The 20682-nt window shown below is 50.7% G+C and overlaps 1 protein-coding gene across 2 annotated transcripts in view; it reads right to left on the bottom strand.

The window, feature by feature from the left end:
* Positions 1-668, bottom strand: part of SHROOM4 (shroom family member 4) — a 129668-nt gene extending 129000 nt beyond the window's left edge. For both annotated transcript variants that reach the window (XM_020978926.2, XM_020978927.2), the window contains exon 1: positions 249-668. In XM_020978926.2, the coding sequence (XP_020834585.1) occupies positions 249-413 (165 nt within the window). In that variant the 5' untranslated portion in view covers positions 414-668. The remainder of the gene's footprint in view (positions 1-248) is intronic.
* Positions 669-20682: the final 20014 nt, after the last annotated feature.

Here is a 20682-nt window from a genome sequence, read left to right as displayed (position 1 = left end):
ACACGGATGTTCTGTGCCCAGTGTACATGTGGGCACGCTCGCCCGCCGAACCTGCGGTTTCCCAGGGCTGGAAGGAGGCCGACGGGTCGGCGGGGGGCTAGAGGTGCCCCTGGGCCGAGTCTGTGCGCTGCCCCCTCGGTCCGCCCTGCGCCAGCGCCCTCGCCCTCTGCCTGCCCTGTGCCCACACCCACTGCCCGCCTGCCCATCAGCCCGGGCCGGCCCATCCGAAGCCGGGCGCCGCCGCTTACCTTAGACACGAGGAGCGGCTCGCCGTGCTCGAGCCCCCCCTTTAGAGTGAAGCCCCAGGGTGCGCCCCCCTGCAGCTGCACATGGGCGTACTGGCAGGCCCCCGGCCGGGGCTCCATCCTGGCCCCTGGCCCCTCGCTGCCCTCGCCGCTGCCCCCGGGCTCCATGGCGGCCGCTAGCCGCTCCTCCGAAGCGCCGTCACCATCGCGCCCTGCCGCTGCCCGGACAGCCTGGGCGGGCTGGCCGCGCTACGCCCCCGCTGCCCCCGCGCCTCGGGCCGCAGCCGCAGCAGCAGCGCCACCCGGCGCAGCGCAGGGAGGGTACGGGTGGCAGGGCCCGGGAGGGCAGGGCAATCGAGGCTAGCCGAGCTGAGAAGGAGGAGGCGGAGGAGGAGGAGGAGGCGGCGGCGGCGGTGGCGGCAGCACCAGCAGCAACACCAGCCGGACGGGACGGGGCGGGGCGGGGCAAGGGGGCGGGGCAGGGCCCGGGTTGCCTCCAGAGGGAGGGAGGGGATCTCAAAAAGGGCCCGAGCTGCGGGCCCGGGAATGAGAAAAAAAAAAGCGCCGAGAGGGCGGGGAAAGGCGTCTAATGGACAAGGCGGTGGAGCAATGGGAGGGGGCAGCCACCCGGGCCCCGCCTCGCCTTGCTTGGCTTCGCAGCAGTGGTTACATTGTTTCCTTCTGCCGAGGGGGGCCCCCTCCCCCCAGAGGCACGCCCTCCCCCCCTTTTTCTCCAGCCGGTCTGCCCGCGCTCCCAAAGGGAGCTGGCCCTCCCCTCCAGCTGCTGTGCGGGGGCTCAAAGTTGGCGGTCGCAGGCTGGGAAAGCGTGCGGGCCTCTCGTTCCCGCGCGGGGAGTCCCGGGCGCCCACCTCGCTTCTCCGCCCCGGACTTTCGAAGCGGGAAGGCGAAGGAGGTTGAAAGGGGGGTGGGGCAGGGGAGCCGGCCCAGAGTGGGCACACTCCTCTCCCTGCTCACCCTCTCCCTTCCCCCCACCGCACAGGAGACTGGCAATTCAAGGATTGAGTTAACCCAAGAGGGGAAACTGAGGTTCAAAGAGTTCATGGAGTTGGGTCAACTCCTCGTCTTTACTACTCTCCCCCCCCATTCGACTAAGGAAACTGAGGCCAGCGGGCGTAAGTAACTTGTACAGGCTCACACCAGTAGGAGGCAGCTGTAACAGGATTAGAACTCAGGTCTTCTGACTCTAGTGCTCACACTCTTTGACAACCGCGAAGACAACGGTGAAGAGGCCCCCTTCCCGGACGCTCGTGTGTTTCATTGAATGAGAAGCCTTATAAGACTCCCCCTTGACCCTGTTTCACTCAAAATAATCAGTAACGGGAAGTGAAGGCAGTGGAGCCAAGGGCTCGGCCCCGGATTAGTGTGGGCCCTATGGCAGGGGACACTCAGAGCTCCAGACTCTCACAAGATAGTCAGTCGGAGGCCCCGGGTCCAAGTTAACCTGAGCCACACGCCTTGGCCCCTTTCCCAATCATTTAAGACAGACATTCAGGAGGCCCACTGCAGCTTTCTGAAGTGACTTGTTTCTGACTAGGGGAAAGGGCATTGGATTTGTAGTTAGAAGCCCTGGGTTCAAATCCAAGTCTGGAACCTACTCCCTGTGTACCACTGGGCCTCTTCCGTAAAAAGGAAGAGGCTGGACCAGAGCCGAGATCCTGCACGTTTTCTGCAGCCCCTTTTCAGAAGGAAATGCCAAATTTCAGTTAAAGGACAGCAACGCAAACAAGGCTGCTGGCTTTGATGCTATCCCAGGTGCAGGGAGCCCCGGAGGCCGGATAAGAATCCCCAGGGGCGGGTTCCCCCCACCCCCCAAATCTCGACATCTCTGCTCCAGGACAGTGTGTGAGGCGGCCAACCACCGCTGGGGAACGCTTCGCCTGAGCGCGTGTCTCCGCCGGCTGCTTGAGGCGGCTGCTGCGTGTCAGGGAGCCTGGAATCAGTTTCCTGTCTGAGGCTTTGCCTCCTTCTCCTTCCCCTCCTACAGGTGTTATGGCCCTGTTACAGATGGAGAAAGCAAGGCACAGGGAATTGAGGTGACTTGCTCAAGGGCACGCAGCCCCCACAGCTGGGATGGAAAACCAGGTCTTCCTAACTCCAGCTCTGGCCATGGATTGTCACCATCCCGGAGGGAATAGTTCACATCAGGACGGGAAACGTTCCAGAGAGGGGAGCCGAGACAAAGGTGGGCAGGGGAAGGAGGCGAAAGAGCTTGTCTAGAAATATGGCTACCGTGTGCAGACAGTGAGCTTTTTTGCTGGCCAACACACGACACTAAATCAAAGGGGGTTTGTTCTCCACAAATATGCATAATCAAAGCAAGACTAGCAAGGGCAACCCCTACATCACACACTTAACTAGCTATGTGACCCTGGGCAATTCATTGAACTCTTCTGTGCCTCAGTTTCCTCATCTATAAAATGGTGAGGCTAGACTCCATGGCTTTTAAGGTTCCTTCCAGGTGTATATATATATACATATATATAATCCCAGGAGAGGTGCCCAGGTGAGTGGAAAGCAATATTTAACCTTCAGTTGGATGGCTGATTTGGACTGAGGACCTGTGACCTCCATGCCCGAAAGCCTAAGGAGGTGGTACTGCAGCATCGGAGGTGGGAGTTGCTCTCCGAATGTGCCCTCGATGTCCCCACCCCAGCACATATGCCTCTGGGGTGGGATCCCTCTATGTTTTGTCTTCCTCTTGATGGTGTGTGCATTTGTGGGAAAGTGTGCTCCCAAAAGGATCGATGCTCAGTTGGGACTGTTGCCCTCATTCCAGTCTAAGTCTCCATTCAGCTGCCAAAGTGATGTTCCTTAAAATGCAAGGAGGCCTGCCTCTGTGTGTGTGTGTGTGTGTGTGTGTGTGTGTGTGTGTGTTTCTCTCTGTCTCCGTCTCTCTCTCTCTCTCTCTCTCTCTCTCTCTCTCTCTCTCTCTCTCTCTCTCTCTCTCTCACACACACACACACACACACACACACACACAATGCCAGTGTTTTCCCACTTCCTCTAGCATGAAAAATAACCTTCTCTGTTTGGTATTTAAAGCCATTCCCAACCCAGACCCTTCACGGCTCTCCAGTCTTCTCACACATTACAACGTGTTGTGTTATCGTCGGCCCCACCAGCCCACTTGCCTTAACACTTCCTCCTTGCTCCATCTCCATGTCTCTGAATGGACAGTCCTCCCTTCCCGGACGGCTCTCCCTCCTCACCTCTCAGAATCTTAGGCTTTCTTAGAGATAGCTCAGAAGACGCCTTCGGTTAATCCCTCAGCCACTAACAATCTCACCTCGAAGGCAACTTGCCTCCTAGTCAGCGTGTATCTTGTGTGTACCTACTTATGTATGTGTTGTTTCTCAATCAACAAACATTTCTGAAGTGCCTGCCAGGCCAAACACTGTATCTCTCCCACTGGAATGGAAACTCTTTGAGAGCAACAGTTGTTTTTGCTTTTTCTCTACAGAGTAGGCACTTCAGAAATGTTTGTTGATTCCTATGCAGTTAACTTGTTATTTAACGACAAGTTTAACAATCATAGTAACTTGTTGTTAACTATGATATTTGATTAAATTATTTTCTTTCGCACTAATTGTACTCTCTGGTTGGCTAGAGAAAAAGTAAACACACCAGTGGGGGCTTGGAGGCTGTGGAGTTTTTTTGTTTGTTTATTTGGGAGGCTGGGGTTAGTAGATGCTAAGGGACAGAGTACCTAGAACCTGGAGCTACCATTTTGGAGACCCTATATGTCAAAGGGCGAGTTCCCAGGGCTAAATCCCCTAAAATAAAGAACATTCATGCTGTTGCCTCTGGGTGTTCATGTATGTTTGGCTCTCCAGGGCCCGAGCCTGGATTTCCCCACTTCAGTACTAGAACCAGCTTGCAAACTTCATGACTAGCAACATTGTTTGCCCTTCTAAACAAACCCACATGGCACAGTATCTCTTGGGAAGGCCAGCAATGAACAAGCAGGTCACTTTAGAGAAAGTTGGGAAATGGTCTGTGCTGTCTTCTTGTCCGTGGGCACCCGGGCTTTGGGACCCAGTGGATCTATGCTCATCAGTGCTCTGCCCTCAGATGGGTTGGGTTAGTATTTTCTATTTCTCAAGTTGTACTTGGATAAATCTCCCTTCCACATAGAAGTTTACAAGCCAAGCCAAGCCCACGAGCATTTAGTAAGCACCTATGTGCAAGGCAACAGAACTCAGTAGGTCAAAAACTGCCTTTGGAGCCAGGGAGCCCACTTCCAACACATACTGATTGACCAGTGACCCTGGGAAAAATCACTGAACCTCTCAGTGACTCAGGGAACCATTTTCAGACTTGTAGAGTAGGTCCTGACTGGCGTGGGTAGAGGGAGTTCCCCCCACGGAAGAAATCATAAGTCTAGACCAAATCAAAGGCATTTACTAAGTTCTGACTACCAAGTCCTGTGCTAAGCAAAGTGAAAAGGGCCTGTGGCAGGCAAAAGATGAAAAATGGCTGAGGAAACAGGTTTGAGCTTCTGGGCATACCGATTCATTAAGCAATGCTGCCAACTGCCCAGTGAAGTGGGACCAGGCCTCCTCGGCTTAGGGCTGGACCCCAAATACAGGGGGAGACAGCCCTTTATACATTAAAAACAGTTCATCAAATAAGACCAGTTCATTCAAAGGAAACAATGCATTAGCTGATCTGATGTCTAACTGGAGGAAAGATTAGGCCCTTTCCAAGTTGGGAGGGGGAGAGTGAACAGGTGCAGTTCTCTGAAATCAGAAAAAGAGGTGTCCCCCTCCCCCCAGGTGCCTGGGAACAGTGAAAGGATCATGGAAACAATCACTGACTGATTGGGATGGGGCCAGATTTCAGAGGAGACACACGGGTTGCTTGAGATGGACAACTGTGAGAAAACTCCTTGCATCGATCTTTGGATCTGACCGGGTTTCTGATCAGCTTAACCAAGGTCCTTGGTTAAGGGTCTCCAAGCAGCAGCTAGGGGTGGTCCAGCTTCCCAGCCAGGCAGGGCCAGGTCCAAACAATGCAATAAGGTTTTCTCCCAATTCCCACAAGTGAATAAAGTTTTCTCACAAGACAGAAGTTGGACTAGACCTGTAATAAGTGGAAAGGGAACTGAGCTGGATCCAGGATGGAGTCAGTGTGGTCCACTCAGTTCCCACAACTCAATCCCCTCAATTCCCTCATTTTCCTCATTCCCTACTATAACAGGGACAGGAGGTGCCCTCAAAGATGGAAAGGAGGACAGTAATGCCTCTGCTTTGATGGCATTTGTGCATTTCGGATGCTGAGCCATCAGACGGTGCCAAGGCCTTAGGTACTAAGAACGTTCCTGGGTTTTCGGTAGCTATGGTGACTTGAGTAGCAGAAGTCAAGGTGGGTCTCTCCAGGGGTTACATTGCTAGATGTTGACTGTGGGAACCCAGCTGAAAACAAGGCCAGTGACTTGGGGTGGGGTGGGGGGCTTCTATTCCAGGAGCTCTTGGAAGGGACAGAGGGCAATGGCTAGCCCCTGCTGGCACATGCCGAAATGCTTAGCTCTCCCTCAGTCAGGTGTTATGCTGGGTGTTGGGGAATTTGGGGGTTTTTTTCTGGTCAAATCTGTGATTTTATCAGTGTAGTGCTTTAGGGTGCAGATAACTGTTTCAACAGTGCAGATTAACCATCCATCTGGAATTCACAGTCTGGAATCAAGGTCTGCCCAGCTCCAAGGATACTTGCTGTCTTTTCACTAGGCCATACTGCTTTTTAGGCACTGGTAGTCAATACAAAGAAAAAGACAGACCAGCTTCTGCCCTCAAGGAGCTTCCATTCTACTGGTTTCAGATTTGAGTGATGTTTGAATCCCCCATTCCCCAGGGAGGCATTTGTGGTGCAGCAAGGAGCAAGATTTGAACTCAGGTCCTGTGACTCTACTGCCTGACCCCCACTCTTGACAAGCTTAGATTTCCATACAGAAAATGGAAACTGAACATGGTCTCTCCCAGGCAGAAAGGCTCCCTTGCGAAATCCGTTGGCCTTATCTCTAGGCAAGGTATAATAGTAGTGGAACAAACACTGAATTTGGGGTTCAAGCACATGGGATCCAACCCTGCTTCTGTTGCTCACTACCTGTGTGACCTTGGGCAAGTTACTCTACTTTTCTTGTAAGTCTGCTTCCTCATCTGTAAAATAAAAGGATTTTACTGAGCAGTGGGGAGAGCAGGGGCCAGAGTTAGGAAGGAAGAGCTGAGTTCAAATCTTGCCTCTGACACTAGCTGAGCAAGTCACTTTATTGCTGTCTGCCTCAGTTTTCTCAGATGTAAAATGGGGATAGGTTGTTGTGAGGATCAAATGAGATGGTATTTGTGGAACACTCAGCACAGTGCCTATCACGTAATAGACACTTGACAAATGCTTATTCTCTTCCCCTCTTTCCCCCGCTTCCCCTTGAAGCTCCCTTAGAGCCCTAAAGCTATGATCTGCATGTAGCTTTTGGACCTCTTGAAGCATTTGTCAACTGCTGACTATCCCCTCCTAATGAATACTGCGGCCTGTCTGGGCCCTCCTCCTACCCAGCAGACCAAGCCTTCTCAGTCTCCTTTGCTGGATCTTCATCCAGGGCACTCTCTGACTCTGTCCTAGGCCCTCTGCTCTTCTCCCTCTATACTGCCTCACCAACTCTGTCCTGGGCCTCTCTCTATGCTATTTCACTTGAAGACCTCCTTAGCGCCCACAGATTTAATTATCGTCAACAATTCTCAGAGTTGTAATGGCCAGCTCTAGCCTTTTTCTTGACTTCTGGTCCCTCGTCACCAACTACCTATTGGGTATTTTGAGCTGGGTGTGCGATGGTCATCTCCAACTCAACATGTCCAAAGCAGACTTTATTATCTCTCCCCTCCCAACCCTTCTCTCTTCCTGTTGAAGGCACTTCCCTGAGCACCCTCCTAGTCACCAAGGCTGACAAGTTCAGGGTCACCCTTGACTCCTCACTCGCAATCTACTGCCAGATCCTAACATGTTTACCTTTACAGCATGTCTTATCTATGCCCCTTCTCTCCAGTCACTCAGCCACCCCCTAGTACAGGCCCTGTCATCACCTCTCACCTAGACTGGTGACCCGCCCCAACCCTAAGCTCAGAACTGGCCCTCACAGAGAGATGGTACCCGCCGATGCTGGCTATTCAGTACTGGCTGCACTTCTGTCTTGCGCCCTGATCCACTGGGCCTGGAGTCAGAATAGAACCTGGTCTCCATTCAGTGCTTCCAGACTTGCTGTTTGGCTCTTTTACTCCTAAACCTTTCCTCTTCTGAAGTTCATTCAGTCACAATTTTCTATCCAGTCCAAATGATGATGGCTGCAGTATACTGCCTCCCAGGCCATTGCGCCTCCTTTCTCAAGGAATTTGGTCCCTGGCTCACCGACTCCTGCTCTGGCACCAGGAGACTTTCACAGCCATATAGATGCTCCTTCAAATTCCATAATTTTCTGGTTACTCAGCTTCCTTGAAGCCCACAATCCTCTCCTTCCCTTACCTGAGCCTCCCACAGGCAGGGTCCCCCACTGGGTCTCACCATCACCACCGAGTGTTCTGCTTCCCTAATTAGAAATGAAGATCACAACTCTGGCCAAGGGTCCCCATCATTCGCTGTCTCTGTGCACCTCGGCCCTCCTGCTCCTTCTCTTGGTCCTCTTGGTCCTCACCGTCCTTGGTACCTCTTCTGTTCCTCAGGCTGTCCCCCCTGGTCTAGCTTCACTCTTCTCCCTCTCCACTCACAGTGGGTAGACCATTTCCACTGTGGACTGGCCTCTGCTCTTGAATCCCTCTCCCCCTGGTTGCTTTCCACTGAACCCTTGCCAGGCCTTAGCCCTGGATCACTCTCGTCACCCGCCTCCTCTGCTTCTACTCACCAGACACTGAAGGAGAGCAGAGAAGCCCCCAACCAGGTGGACCCTCACTGCACCGAGACCGTCCTTCTGTTCCTTCCTAATTCATTCCCTCTCCGCTTCCCACAGATTTTTTCCCCAAACCTTCTCCTGCCCTTCTCTCAGCTGTGGACTTTGTCTCTTCTCTCCTTCTCCTCCATCCCCCAGAGTCTGACAATAAAACGGCCTCCCCAAGGCCAGCTTCATTCCCATTGCCTCCAGCCTTTTCTGGCAGATTATCTTTTCAATCATCCCTTCTCTCTAATTTTCACTCTTCCTTTCAACTGGTTCCTTCCCAACTGCCTTCAAAACATGCCTAAATCTGCCCCAGTCTTTAAAAAACCACCTTCCTTAGGCCCTGCCCCACCTCCCAAGCTATCATCCCAGGCTCCTCTGGTTCTCTGACAAACTCCTAGAAAAAGCTGCCATCACTTGCTGTCTCTACTTGCTTTCCCCTCACTCTCTCCTTAACTCTCAGCGGTCTGGCTTCTGACCTCAGCACTCCACCGAAATCCAACTCTCCAAAGTTGCCAAAGATGGTGGTCTTGTTCTTTTCTCAGGCCTAATCAGTGATTCTCAGTCTTTCTGCTGCATTTCACACTGTTCCTCAGGACACACTCTTCGAAATGGAGCCTTTCCCTATTTTCCAGTCTTCTTACACATTCCTAGCCTGCACATACTCTCTAGTTCAGCCATAAGGCTCCTTGATGCTTCAGCTCCTGACCAGTGTCTTGCGCTGGCTGGCCCCCATGCCGGCAATGCACTCCCTGCCTACCGCCATTTTTTTTCAAATCCCTGACTTCAGACAGGTTCCTCATTCCTCCGGAGGGCCCTTCCCAGCCCTCCAGCTCCTGGAGCCTTCCCTCCCTTTAAAGTGACCTTCCATCTACTGTGTATGATTACCCATTGCTTTAGATGTCCTCCCCCATTCAAATGTACATGCCTTAAGGAAAGAGTCTGTTTTGGCCATTCTTTGTATGCCCAGAGCTTAGCATGGGGCCTAGCACATAGTAAGCACTTCATCATACTTATCTATGGACTCATTGAGTGTACAGAGAACTCAGTGAATTACCTTTAAAATGTTTTTTTTTAAATGATGCCTTTTTTTCACATCACATGCATTTCCCAATAGATGTCCACCCCATTGACCAGTCTCCTTTTACAAAGAAAAAGTTAAAGCAAACCCCCCCAACACAGCAACCATATCTGCTGATGTATGCACCATGTGGCACCCACAGTGTTCCACATATCTACATGAAGAGGGAAGTATGGCTCACTGTATGGGCCAGTGCCTTTCACCCTGGTTCAGCTAAGACATTACCTCTTGAAGGACTCTAGACCTTGCTACTGCTTTTCAGATGGAAACAGCCTGGCTATTTGGGGTCAAGGTAAGGCACAGGGAAAGAGATTCACCAAGTGAGAATAAACACACACAGGAGATTCCTCTCGTGCTCCAGGCCTCTCCTCCTCCTCTCCTAGGGTTTCTTGTGTCTGAAGTGTCCTTACCTCTCCCAATCTTCATCCCTTGCCACCTTACCCATCCTTGGATTCCCCACTCCCAGCCTTCCTTCCCTGGCCCAGCAGACGAGGGACCTCTTACGCAGACTCTGCACTCAGGCCTTCACACCGAGCCTACTGCCATATGCATGTGTCTGTGTGCCTTGGCATCCCTATGGGAGGAGGTATAGCCCCACTCCTAAAGGTAGAAACTTGATCTTATGTAGTTCTTTATCTTCCCCAACATCTAATAACGTCCATTGCTGGCAGGGAAACTTAATAAAGATCTGTTGCATTGGTGAGTGGATGGATGGATTGGTGGATGGATAGAAACAAACACATGCAGTAGTGTTATTTTGGGGAATCTCTCTGAAAATATTTTTGAACATGTTTACTAGGACTTCTGGAGAGCCAACCAGGAGGAGAGAAGGGAGCCCAGACAGGGAGTCCCAGTACAGTATCTCAGGAGTCCATCCCATACCTCTAAGGATGGGGACCTCCCCACCATCCAAGGCAGCTCTTGCCACTTCGGGGTGGTTATTATTTTTAGCAATGGGGCCTAACATGGGGCCTAAATCTGCCTTTTTGCCACTTCCCCTCCCCTGCTACTCCTGCTTCTTCTCTCTGAGGCCAAGCAGAACACTGCCGATCCCTGCTCCCAGTGACAGCCCTTCAGACCCTTGCTGGCAGCTCTCCCATCCGTGCACCCACCAACCTTCTCTTGTGCAGGCTCGACAGCCTCAATGCTTTGCCCATTCCTGGACTGCTGTGATTGCAAGGCTCTTCATTAGCCTGGTCTCTCTGCAGCTTATTGGTGTCTTTCCTATCTAAATGCCCATTTTGTCATTCCTTAATAGCTCAATTGTCAGTCTAAAAATTGGTTACTCTTCCAGCTCTGTAATTGCCATTTAAATGATCTTATACAAGAATCATTATAAATAAGAATTATGCAAAAGGTTGGCAGGCAGCTCCATTTTCATTTTAAACCCACCATCAAAATGGTTTCCCATTTGCTATTTAGCAAAGGCAATTGCTAATCGGAGACCACCTTGTTCGTTAAAAGCTTCGAGGACTGTAATTTACGATGAGACAGACAGCTGAGTTCCCAGAGAAGGAACAGGGGACTCACCCAGTGCATAGAAAGGAGTGATTTCAAAAATCCAAGCAGTTCTCAAGTTCTCCCCAACTGGGGGCCATCTGGGGCTTGTGCTCAGTGAACCTTGAGGCTTGGTTACCAACACAAGGACAGCTTCCCATCGAAAGGAAGCAAACCAATGATGCCAAACAGTTGGAAGGGTCCTTGGAGCTAATGTAGTCCAACACTCTACTTCCACCAATGAGGAGCAGAGGGCGGGGAAACCCACCCAAGGTCTCCCAGCCAGAAAGCAACAGAGCTGAGGTCCAGGCTCACGGCTCAGTCTGCTCTCATTGCCCTTATGGGGTCTTTATTTGCGCAATTATCTCCTGATATAATAACCCCGCCGCTCTCCTTCCTCACTCTCTATTGCTATTGCTACTCAGCCTCCCCTCCTCCCTTGACGTTGACTCCAGCTCTCTGGATTGGCCAGTTTGGCTGCCGGCTGTGTCCTCTGTCAGGCGCTCCTTTCCTCCTCTCTCAAGGAGCTCAGTACCTGCATTACAGGCTGCCTCTCCACCCCAGTCCCCTACCCTCCTAACTCCAGCATACATGTTGAGACCCCTTCAAACCTCATCTCCTGTAACTGGCAAACTTCACTCCATCTCAGGTGCCCTTCGATTTTACTGTCACCCACAACTGATCCATGACATACTCCTCTGGCACTGCTCTCTCTTGCATCTCAGCCCCCTTTCCTTAGACTTCTCCCTGTACCCTATTCCTCCCAACGCTAGTCTTCATCTTCACCTAGACCTCCAGGCATCTCTTCCCCCTAGACCCACCTTCCCAGTCCATCAGCCTTGCTCCAGCTTCACCTCTCTCTCTCCACAGCCTCGATGCCATAAGTGACCAGCGTGAATGAGTGTGGGCTTGTGTCAGGGGGTGTGCACACACACTGGCCCATGCTCCTTGTATTCCTCTTCCGGCCAGTCCAACATTACTCTCACTTTCTTCCATGCCCCCTACTCCTCCCTCCATCCACCCCTCAGTATTATAGCACCTCCCCCAATAGCCTTCTCACTCCTAATTTCGTGCTGAAATCCAGTGGAAGAATGCTCCCAGCTGCCCCTACAATTTCTCGTTCTCTCATCTTAAATGGGCCCTCCTTGATGCATAGCAGTCTCTTAAAGCTGTGAGGGAAAAGTTTCTCAGGTTGGCTTTGAGGTGAATGTTGATTTCGATTTAGCATCACTGAGGCACACATCTTCGATTCAAAGCAGAAGATATGACTACTCACAATCACCTTGTGACTTCGCTGCTAGCCCTTCATAGGTTTGCAAGGCCAAGTCTGCAGATGCTGCAATTAGGGTAAGCTCTCACTTCATTTACAGCCACAGTTCCAAAAGATAAGGCTCAACCCTGAAAGAGCCCCAGCTGAGGGTAATGACACCTGATCGGAGCAGGATTACTCCGTGTTCTCTTTAAAAGAAATCATTTGCCAGGTAAAATGTAATAACATGAAACAACAGAACACTAAACAAACATTAGCAAAATGGAATCCCATTAACTGATCAAACATGTAAAAGATGCCCATCTGGAACAAGAGGAGAACAAGTAGTTTCGTTATTGTCGTACCCTTTTTAAACTAATTCTAGTTTTTTGCCCAAGTCTTGAATACATCACACCTCCAATGAAGGGTAGGGATTTTGTGAACCTGCTACAAAAATGGGTTGTTATTTGTCAGAGATGAGGGTTGAACCCAAATCTTCCTATTCCTTTCCACTATTGCTGTGTGGCCCTAGCCAAGTCCATCATTTCTCAGTGCCCCAGGCTCTGTCCATCTGGAAGTTGAGCAGTAACCGAGTACCTTGATGGAGAGAATTCCCTAAACCCTGGAAATCACAAGTCTGGTCCAAAAGTCCAAAAAACCCGAAAATAAGATGCTGAGCTCTGAGGACCCAGTTCACCCCGAACGGGAGTCTTCTGGCTGAAGCACTTCTGTGACGGCGTCCAACTTGGCGACCAGGCAACTCACGTTGGCCAAGGCTAACTGAGGGGGTCCCAGCCTCCAATAAGCTGGAGGCCTGCCCCAGGGCCGCCTCCATCATCTCTCAGCCACATGCACTAGCAGCAGGAAAGACAAGGCTGCCAGCCCTCCTCCCTCCCCTCCCCACCCCAAATGATGGCTTTGTTGGAGTGACCTTCATCAGAAATGGCCTTTGGGGGACCGATGGAAGGAAGACTCCCACCCACTCCTGCTTTCCCTAATTGCTTCAATTTGGTGACTTCTCTGGGAGGGCCACAGTTTGAGGACAAGGGGTGATGCAAACTTGTGGTAGCGATTCTCTTTGAAACATCTGATAGTATGTTAAAATAATATTTTAAAAGAAAACCTCTCAGGGCTGGGAGCTAGGAAGGGAGTTGGCCTGGGTTTTCTTAAGCAGAGTTGAAGCTTTTTGTAACACTCTCCATTCCATCCCCTCTGAGGCTCAGCCCGGGACTCCTCTACTGCAGGAAGCCTCCCCTGACCTTCCCGCACCCCCCCCCACATCGTTAGTCTCTCCAGGCCTAGCTTCCTCCTCACCACACACACGCGCACACACACACACACACACACACACACACACACACACACACACACACACACACACACACTCCTCAGCCCCTAGCTTCTTGAGGTCTATTTCTTTTCATTTTATAGCCCCAGAGATACAAAGAGGCAGTCACCCCCGCCACCCCAGTCTCAGTTTGCACATCTGTCAAATGATCCTTCCAGTTCCAAATCTATGGTCATTTGATCCATTTGAGACAGAGGCTTGGTTAATGAACTTCTAAAGCACCATGGGGGGGGGCGGGGGAGAAAAAGGGACAAATCCAATAGTCCATGTACTTGTTCATTCATTCAACAAACATTTATTAAGGAGCCTATCGTGTGCAGAGTCTTGTGCTAGGTACTGGGAGAGATGCAGAGAAAGAATCCATCTCTGCCATCAGAGAGCCTACATTCTAACTCCAGTGAATCTGGGAATTCCTTAATGTGGACAATCCCTCCGATGTGCTGATTGCAACCTATCCACATCTGCCCAACCTGTGTGTCTTGGGTCCATGACCTCCAGAAAAGCTCAGCACAGGGAGTCTGCCCAAAGTTTTGGGGCCTTGATCTTAACATCAAAGGCTCCCAGGGCTGCCCATGACCGGTCCTTTAGTTACTGCTGCTTCTAACCATGTACATGACTGGACTTCCTTTTCTTTCCTGTCCTTTCCACAGTTCCTCCTGCCTAACCTTTGTTTGCCACAGTATCTGACAGCATCTGTACCATCCTGTTCCTCTCTTGGAAGAGCTCAAGGTATTTCATCATGAGCCCTGCAGAAGCAGGATTGGCTATTGCCTTTGAGCTGCATGTTGGCTGACTTTTGCATGGCGCCTTTGCCTTTGCGGGCTGCTGGTCCATTGTTGTGGGGACCTGCCTGGCTCTGTCCCCCCACTGTCAGTCCCCAGGAGTTGTCCTGTGGTGCTCCAAACCCCTCATGTTTGTCATTGCCTCAAGCTCAGTCATGTTCCATGCCAGTCCTATAGCCTGCTTTGCTCAGCCCTTCCGGGGTCAGTGGGCACCCACCAGATTTCCCACTTTTGGCCACCACACGAAGCGTTGCTGTGGCTACATTAGTGGCTGCACCGTTTCTTTATGTCCAAGATGTAGAGAGAAGATAAACACTAGTCCAGTCCCAGCCTGGTCCCTGCCATGGTTGGCCCTGCTCAACCTCTCAAATGCCATTTTCTTCGTTGCTAGCCCCACCTCCCCCACCTCACTCTGCTTGATAGAATTTCATCTTGGTGCCTTAGGAAAAAAAGGCTACCAGCTCTCACCCAGGAAGTTCCCAGGATGCATCCCTCCTTGAAGCAGAGGGGCAAGGCTGCAGATTCATTTGTCATGTGGGCAAGACAAAGGCTCGGCCAGAGTGAAGGCCACAGATACTCACTGTATACAGGAAGAGGCCAGAGCCCCCGATGGGAAAGAGCTTGGTGCTTATCCCCTCCCTCTCCTTTTCTCTGAAAGAGCCTTATTTTCCCCTTCCTTTCTCTTGGCGAAATTCTTTTTCAGTCAGCCAGTGAAGAAACCAACACTGTCTGTGGGATCCTGGCTACCAAGAAGCAGCCTGCTCTTGGCTTCAGCCCAGAATGACTGGGTCCCAACAGGCTGCTTCTGTCCTGGGGTTTCAGCTGCTCTTGTGAAAGTCACCACTTTCTCAATGTTTTCTTTAGGAAAGATTGGCCCTGCTGTATGTGCAAGCACACACACACACACACACACACACACCCATAACCATATATTCATACACACTCTCAACCAATGTGCATATACACATACACTCACATAGAGTCACTCTTAATCCAGTTTGGGGATTCACAGAATCCCAGCAGCCCTTGTTGGCTGGGAGCTCAGAATCCATTTTGGCCTTCCCATGCCCAAGAGTACTCCCTACAAAATTCTCAATGAGGAAGTGTCCAACCTCTTCTCAAAGAGCTCTGGTGATAGTAAACTTACCACCTCCCAAGGCAGCCCCTTCCACTTGGTCATAGCTTGGATTCTTACCTTATGCTAAGCCTAAATGGGCCTCTGTAACTTTCTTCCCCTCCTCACTGTCCCCCACTGCTCCTAGCTCTGTTCTCTGGGGCCAATGACAGAAAAGCTAACCCCCTTCCCTCCAATAAAGCAGCATAGTCCCATGGGAAGAGGCCTAGAGTTAGAGTCAGACTGATGTTTCATTAAATGTATGGCATACTTTAGCTTGGAGCATTATCCCTCTTCTATTGGTGAGGTCAGGGCTTTGGCAAGAGGAAACTTTGACTATGTTCAATGTTTAAGAGGATCAGAAGATGCCTTGGGAGGGGGTGGGCTCCTCATCACTGGAGGTCTTCAAGAAGAGGCTGGAGGCCCATTTGGCGGCAATGTTACAACAGAGATGCCATTGGTGTTTGGATTGGACTAGCGGCCACTGAGTTCCCTCCCACCTCTCGGGTTCTGAGATTCTGTGACATCCAGGTCAAAGTAGAGCCCAAGAAAACCCTCTTCGATCCCTCCCTCAAATGCTCATACCAGGAAAAAGGAAACAAACAGACATTAGGAGACCCCTACTTCAATCATCTCTATGCCATACCCAGCAGCATCTATTCTTGGAAGACAAGGGCCTTTGTGCCACTGAATACCTGCTGCCCTCTGCCACCAAGGAGGTCTTGATGCTGAGAAAGAGGGCCCCATCCTCTCCTTTCTCTCTTTCCTTCCTGCCAGCCTTTGAGCTGACTCTTTCCATGTCTGGACACTATAAAGATATGCTCCCCTGGGCCCACTGATAGAAGCTTGTCTGAGGCTCTGGGAAGGCCCTGGCCCCACCCTGCCACAGCAGCTTTGGGCCTGTAGAAGGGCCCAATCTCCTGCCTTGGGCATACTGGCATCATCAATATCTTGGACAGAGAGCTAACCGTAATCTTGAAAAGATCCTACCCTATCCCGTGGGGACTTTGTAATATCTCCAATGACCCCAATGTCCTGTCCAAGTTCCAAATCAGATCACACCATTAGAGCCTCCGAAGGCCCACTGCCACTTCCCCTCTCTCCATACTTGCATGGGTGTTTTCTGAAGGTCTTTATTATCGAAGGATAGACATTTTGAGTTGGAGCAAATTGAGGCCTTGGGCCTCCTGATGGCGAGTGTCTCCTTTTTGTAACATCAAGCCTGAGGGGCGCTGCTATCACATGACAGAGAATCACCAAGGAGACAGTGCAGAGAGAGCTGGCCCCTGCCTCTGATACATCCTGCATGGCCCTTAACCTCTTAGGGGCCCAGGCAAGTTAAGGAAGCTCTCTGAGTTGCAGATGAGTTATCCACCTGCATCTACAGAGGGAGTTCCCACACTGGAAGCCAGTCCCTCACACAGATCTGGACCTCACTCTGCCTACCCCTCCACTAACAAAATGATTTTACTGTTGAATAGGGCCTGATTCCTACAGAACAGATGGCTCCCATGTTCCCACTTCTAGGTGAGCACCTCATCCTGCTGCCTAAATGAGATCCCACCTCTGGTAGGGGAGGCAGCTAGGAAAAGTGTCTTCCTGGGACCTCCTAGGTCTTCCTGGGACAGAAGGGCCCCACCCTCCCCAAGGAGGACAGATAACTGATCTCTGTACCTACAGATGGGATTGGAATGAGGATGGCTCATCCATAAAGAAGAAAGACCACCTTGTTCCTAATACACAAACTCTTTTTAACTCTAGGATTCTGGGTATCAGACTGGCCAGGCTACACACCTGAATGAGGATGGAGAGCCTGTGAGCAGGCTGGCAAGATGCACTTTGCATTGGCTGGCCAGCTAGCCTGAGTTCATCCAGTATTTTGCCAGGTCCTAAACACTGAGCTATTCAACCAGTTGGGATGTAGACAGACATCCAAGGCTCCCCTACCCCGCCCCCACCCTCTCAGCATGGTGTAGAGAGAACAACAGGCCCTCCCCAAAGGAGATGCTTCTAAGCAGGGCACTGGTACAAGATGGAGATGAAAGGTAGGGTCCCCAAAGCACTTCAGTGTCACTGTGGACTCCCTGTCCTTGCCCTGCTCCCAAGCGATGGCTCACTCTGTAATAGATGAGGACTCATAGGGACTGGTTGGGCTCCTGAACCTAGAATCAATAGTGCATGGTGGCTCTCTCCCTGCCACTCAGGGCACTTCCCAGAGTAATTGGGCCTGCTCCTCTTTCCTGTCCTCGCATTTCAGCAGCACTGCCTTTTCTGTTGTGCTAACAGAGGGAAAGCAGGAAAGTTTGGCTCACCAAGAGCCATGACCTAACTAAATGACTTGGGAGCTCTATTCCAGCCAGAATTCCCATGAATCAAACAGCTTGATTTAAGGAACTCTTTTGGAAAGAGTGGGTTCCATATGAGTTCAGCTGAGGGCCATGGCTTCATTGCCTTCAGCTGAGTGGGGAGGAGACTAGGAGACTGCACAGCTGACAGTGAGGACAGAGGTTCTAGGGCTGCAATGTGGGCAGGACAGTTCCCTCCTTGTGGATCATTGTTGTAGGAGTGCTAGAAAAGGGAAATAATTAAGCCTTATTCCACAGGGGTTATTTAGGGACATCAGGAAGTAGACAGAGTGCCCGTGAGTGTAGCAAAGGGGTAGTAGGGAGCCAGCCTATGTGCCATGAGGGTTTGAGCATGGAAGGATCTTTGGATCCCAGATTTAAAGCTACAGGAGATCTTTGAGGCCATCTCGTCCAGCATCCTGGTTCTGCAGAGGAGGGATTGCTGAGGCCCAAGGGACAGAAGTGAGCTGCTCCTGGTCACACCGCTAGTAAGTGATAGAGTCAGCATTCGGCCCCAGATCTGCTGAGTCCAAATCGAGTGCCCACTAGTGTATGTTTTGGGTGTGGGCAGCCACATGTTCTCTCTCCCACCTCCTGGATGAGACTTGAACATTGACATTCAACCAAGCATCATTTGCCAAGTGACTTTGGTGTCCCTGCCTACACTCTGACATTGGCTGGACCCCAGTCATTCAGCAGAAATTTCTGGGATTCAAGCAACTTCCAAGTCTGAGGAGGTTCCATAGGCAAATTCCCTGGAAGCTCTTGCCTTTACGCCCCTCCTCACTCTTAGCACCACAAAGCAGCCATTCCCAGGCTGCAGCTCCTTGTGAAGGCTGATTTAGGTTTAGGGCCGAGCATGTGATGATGGGGCTGCTGGCTGGGAGCTGGGAGAAGGGAGCCCTGGGGTCCCCACAGCTTTTCTTCAGGGACTCCGAGCTTCAGAGGCAATCTTTCCATTGGTCTTGGAGGCATCCTTCGGACTGGGCAAGATCGGTTGAGGTGATTATCTTCAAATCCTCAACTACTCCATACTTGCATCTCAAGTGGGACTAGAAGTGAAACGGCCTGTAGTGGGAAGGAGCCCGGGCATCATTGACCAGAACCATCTCATCTGGATTCAAGGCGAGAGTCAAGCCACGGCTTTGCCACCAGCTGGATGTATGACCTTGACCCTTCTTTTCCTGTAAGATTGGGGGGGGGGGCTGGCCTGTCTGGCCTGTGACATCACTGAGTGGCAAGTCCAACGCTTACTTGGCCAGAGGAGCAGGAAGAAGGAATCCCCGGAAGTGGTGGTGGTGTTTGAATTTGCATTGCCTACTTTCACTGGGCTGGAACCCATCACCATATTTTGCATCATTTATATCTTTGAATAGTGTCAATTCCAATACATGAGACCACTTTAGGGGATTCATTATTGGCCCTAAACGAGACCTAACTCTGTAAGTTCCTTGAAGGCAGTGTGCCTCAATACTTTTGTATTTCTATCCCTAGTCCTTAGCAAGTGCCTGGCACATAGTAAGCTTAATCAAGAATTTTTTCATTCCTTTGTTCATTCATTCCTTCATTTGTTTGTTCATTCATTCATTCTGGAGGGATTTGTTTGCTTCTGCTCCATCCTCAGTTCTGTAAGGGAAGCCCATGCAAGGATGTGTCTTAGTTTCTCTCAGCACAGGAAAGAATGACCTGGCCAGGTCCTTTACTGGCATCTCTGACAACCTGGGAGTTCCCCTGCTCAGCAGTAGCATTCTTGTTAGCTTTGTTTTGTTCTTTGAGAGAAATGGGTCCATATTAGATGCTGTTCACCTCTCCCAGCACTGTGACCTTGTTGGTCATTGGACAAAATTATACACTAAAGAAGAGTCTGATAGTCCAGCGGAGGCAGGCACTCCCTGATGTCAGCATTCTCTCTAGCTGCTTAGATTGCAACTCTTCCATAGCTGCCAGGTTCCCATCAGTTTGCCCCAGAGCTCTTCCCCACACATGACGAATACTACTGCTACCAGTTCCCTTGGCATCCTCCACACACCAGAGGAGTGTGCAGTGGGTTGGGTGCCCCTCGTTCTTGTTATATGTGACTAACCCCTTTTTCTTTTTTTTATTAATTTATTTCTTTTTAGTTTTCAACATTCACTTCCACAAGCTTTTGAGTTTTAAATTTTCTCCCCCTCCCTCCCCACAATGGCATGCAATCTGATATAGGCTCTACATATACATTCCTGTTAAACCTATTTTCACATTAATTATATTGTAAAGAAGAATTAGAACCAATAGGAGGAACCACAAGAAAGAAGAAACAAAACAGAAGAAAATAAAATAGCAAATAGTCTGCTTCGATCTGCATTCAAACTCCATAATTCTTTCTTTGCATATGGATAGCATTTTCCATCAGAAGTTTTTGGAGATGTCTTAGATTCTTGCATTGCTGAGAAGGGTTAAGTCTATCAATATTAGTCATCATACAACGTGGCTGTTACTGTGTACAACGTTCTCTTGGTTCTGCTCACTTCGCTCAGCATCAGACCATACAAATCTTCCCAGGTTTTTCTGAAGTCCTCCTGCTCATCATTTCTTATAGCACAATAGTATTCCATGACATTCATATACCACAACTTGTTCAGTCATTCCCCCACTGATGGGCATCCCCTCCATTTCCAGTTCTTGGCCACCACAAAAAGAGCCACTATCAATACTTTTATACATGTGTGTCCTTTTCCCACTTTTATCATCTCTTTGGGATACAGCCCTGGCAGTGTTGTTGCTGGGTCCCTTTTTCTTCTTGTCATCAGTTCTCTGCCCTCCCAATCCCTGGTTTGTCATGCCCTCCAGGAGCCTCTCCACTGCCCACTGAGTGGGCCTCAATTTCAGGGCCTCAGAGGCCATGGGGCTCCAGGACTCCTGGCTGCAAGGCATCATCAGAAGAATCTAGGGGGGCAGCTAGGTGGCGCAGTGGATAGAGCACCAGCCCTGAAGTCAGGAGGACCTGAGTTCAGATCCGGCCTCAGACCAAACACTGATACTTACTAGCTGTGTGACCCTGGGCAAGTCACTTAATGAAGAAGAAGAAGAAGAAGAAGAAGAAGAAGAA

The sequence above is a fragment of the Phascolarctos cinereus genome, unplaced genomic scaffold, assembly GCF_003287225.1.
Source record: "Phascolarctos cinereus isolate Bilbo 61053 unplaced genomic scaffold, phaCin_HiC Scaffold_8;HRSCAF=390, whole genome shotgun sequence".
Taxonomy (NCBI): domain Eukaryota; kingdom Metazoa; phylum Chordata; class Mammalia; order Diprotodontia; family Phascolarctidae; genus Phascolarctos; species Phascolarctos cinereus.
This window is presented reverse-complemented; position numbering and strand designations above follow the sequence as displayed.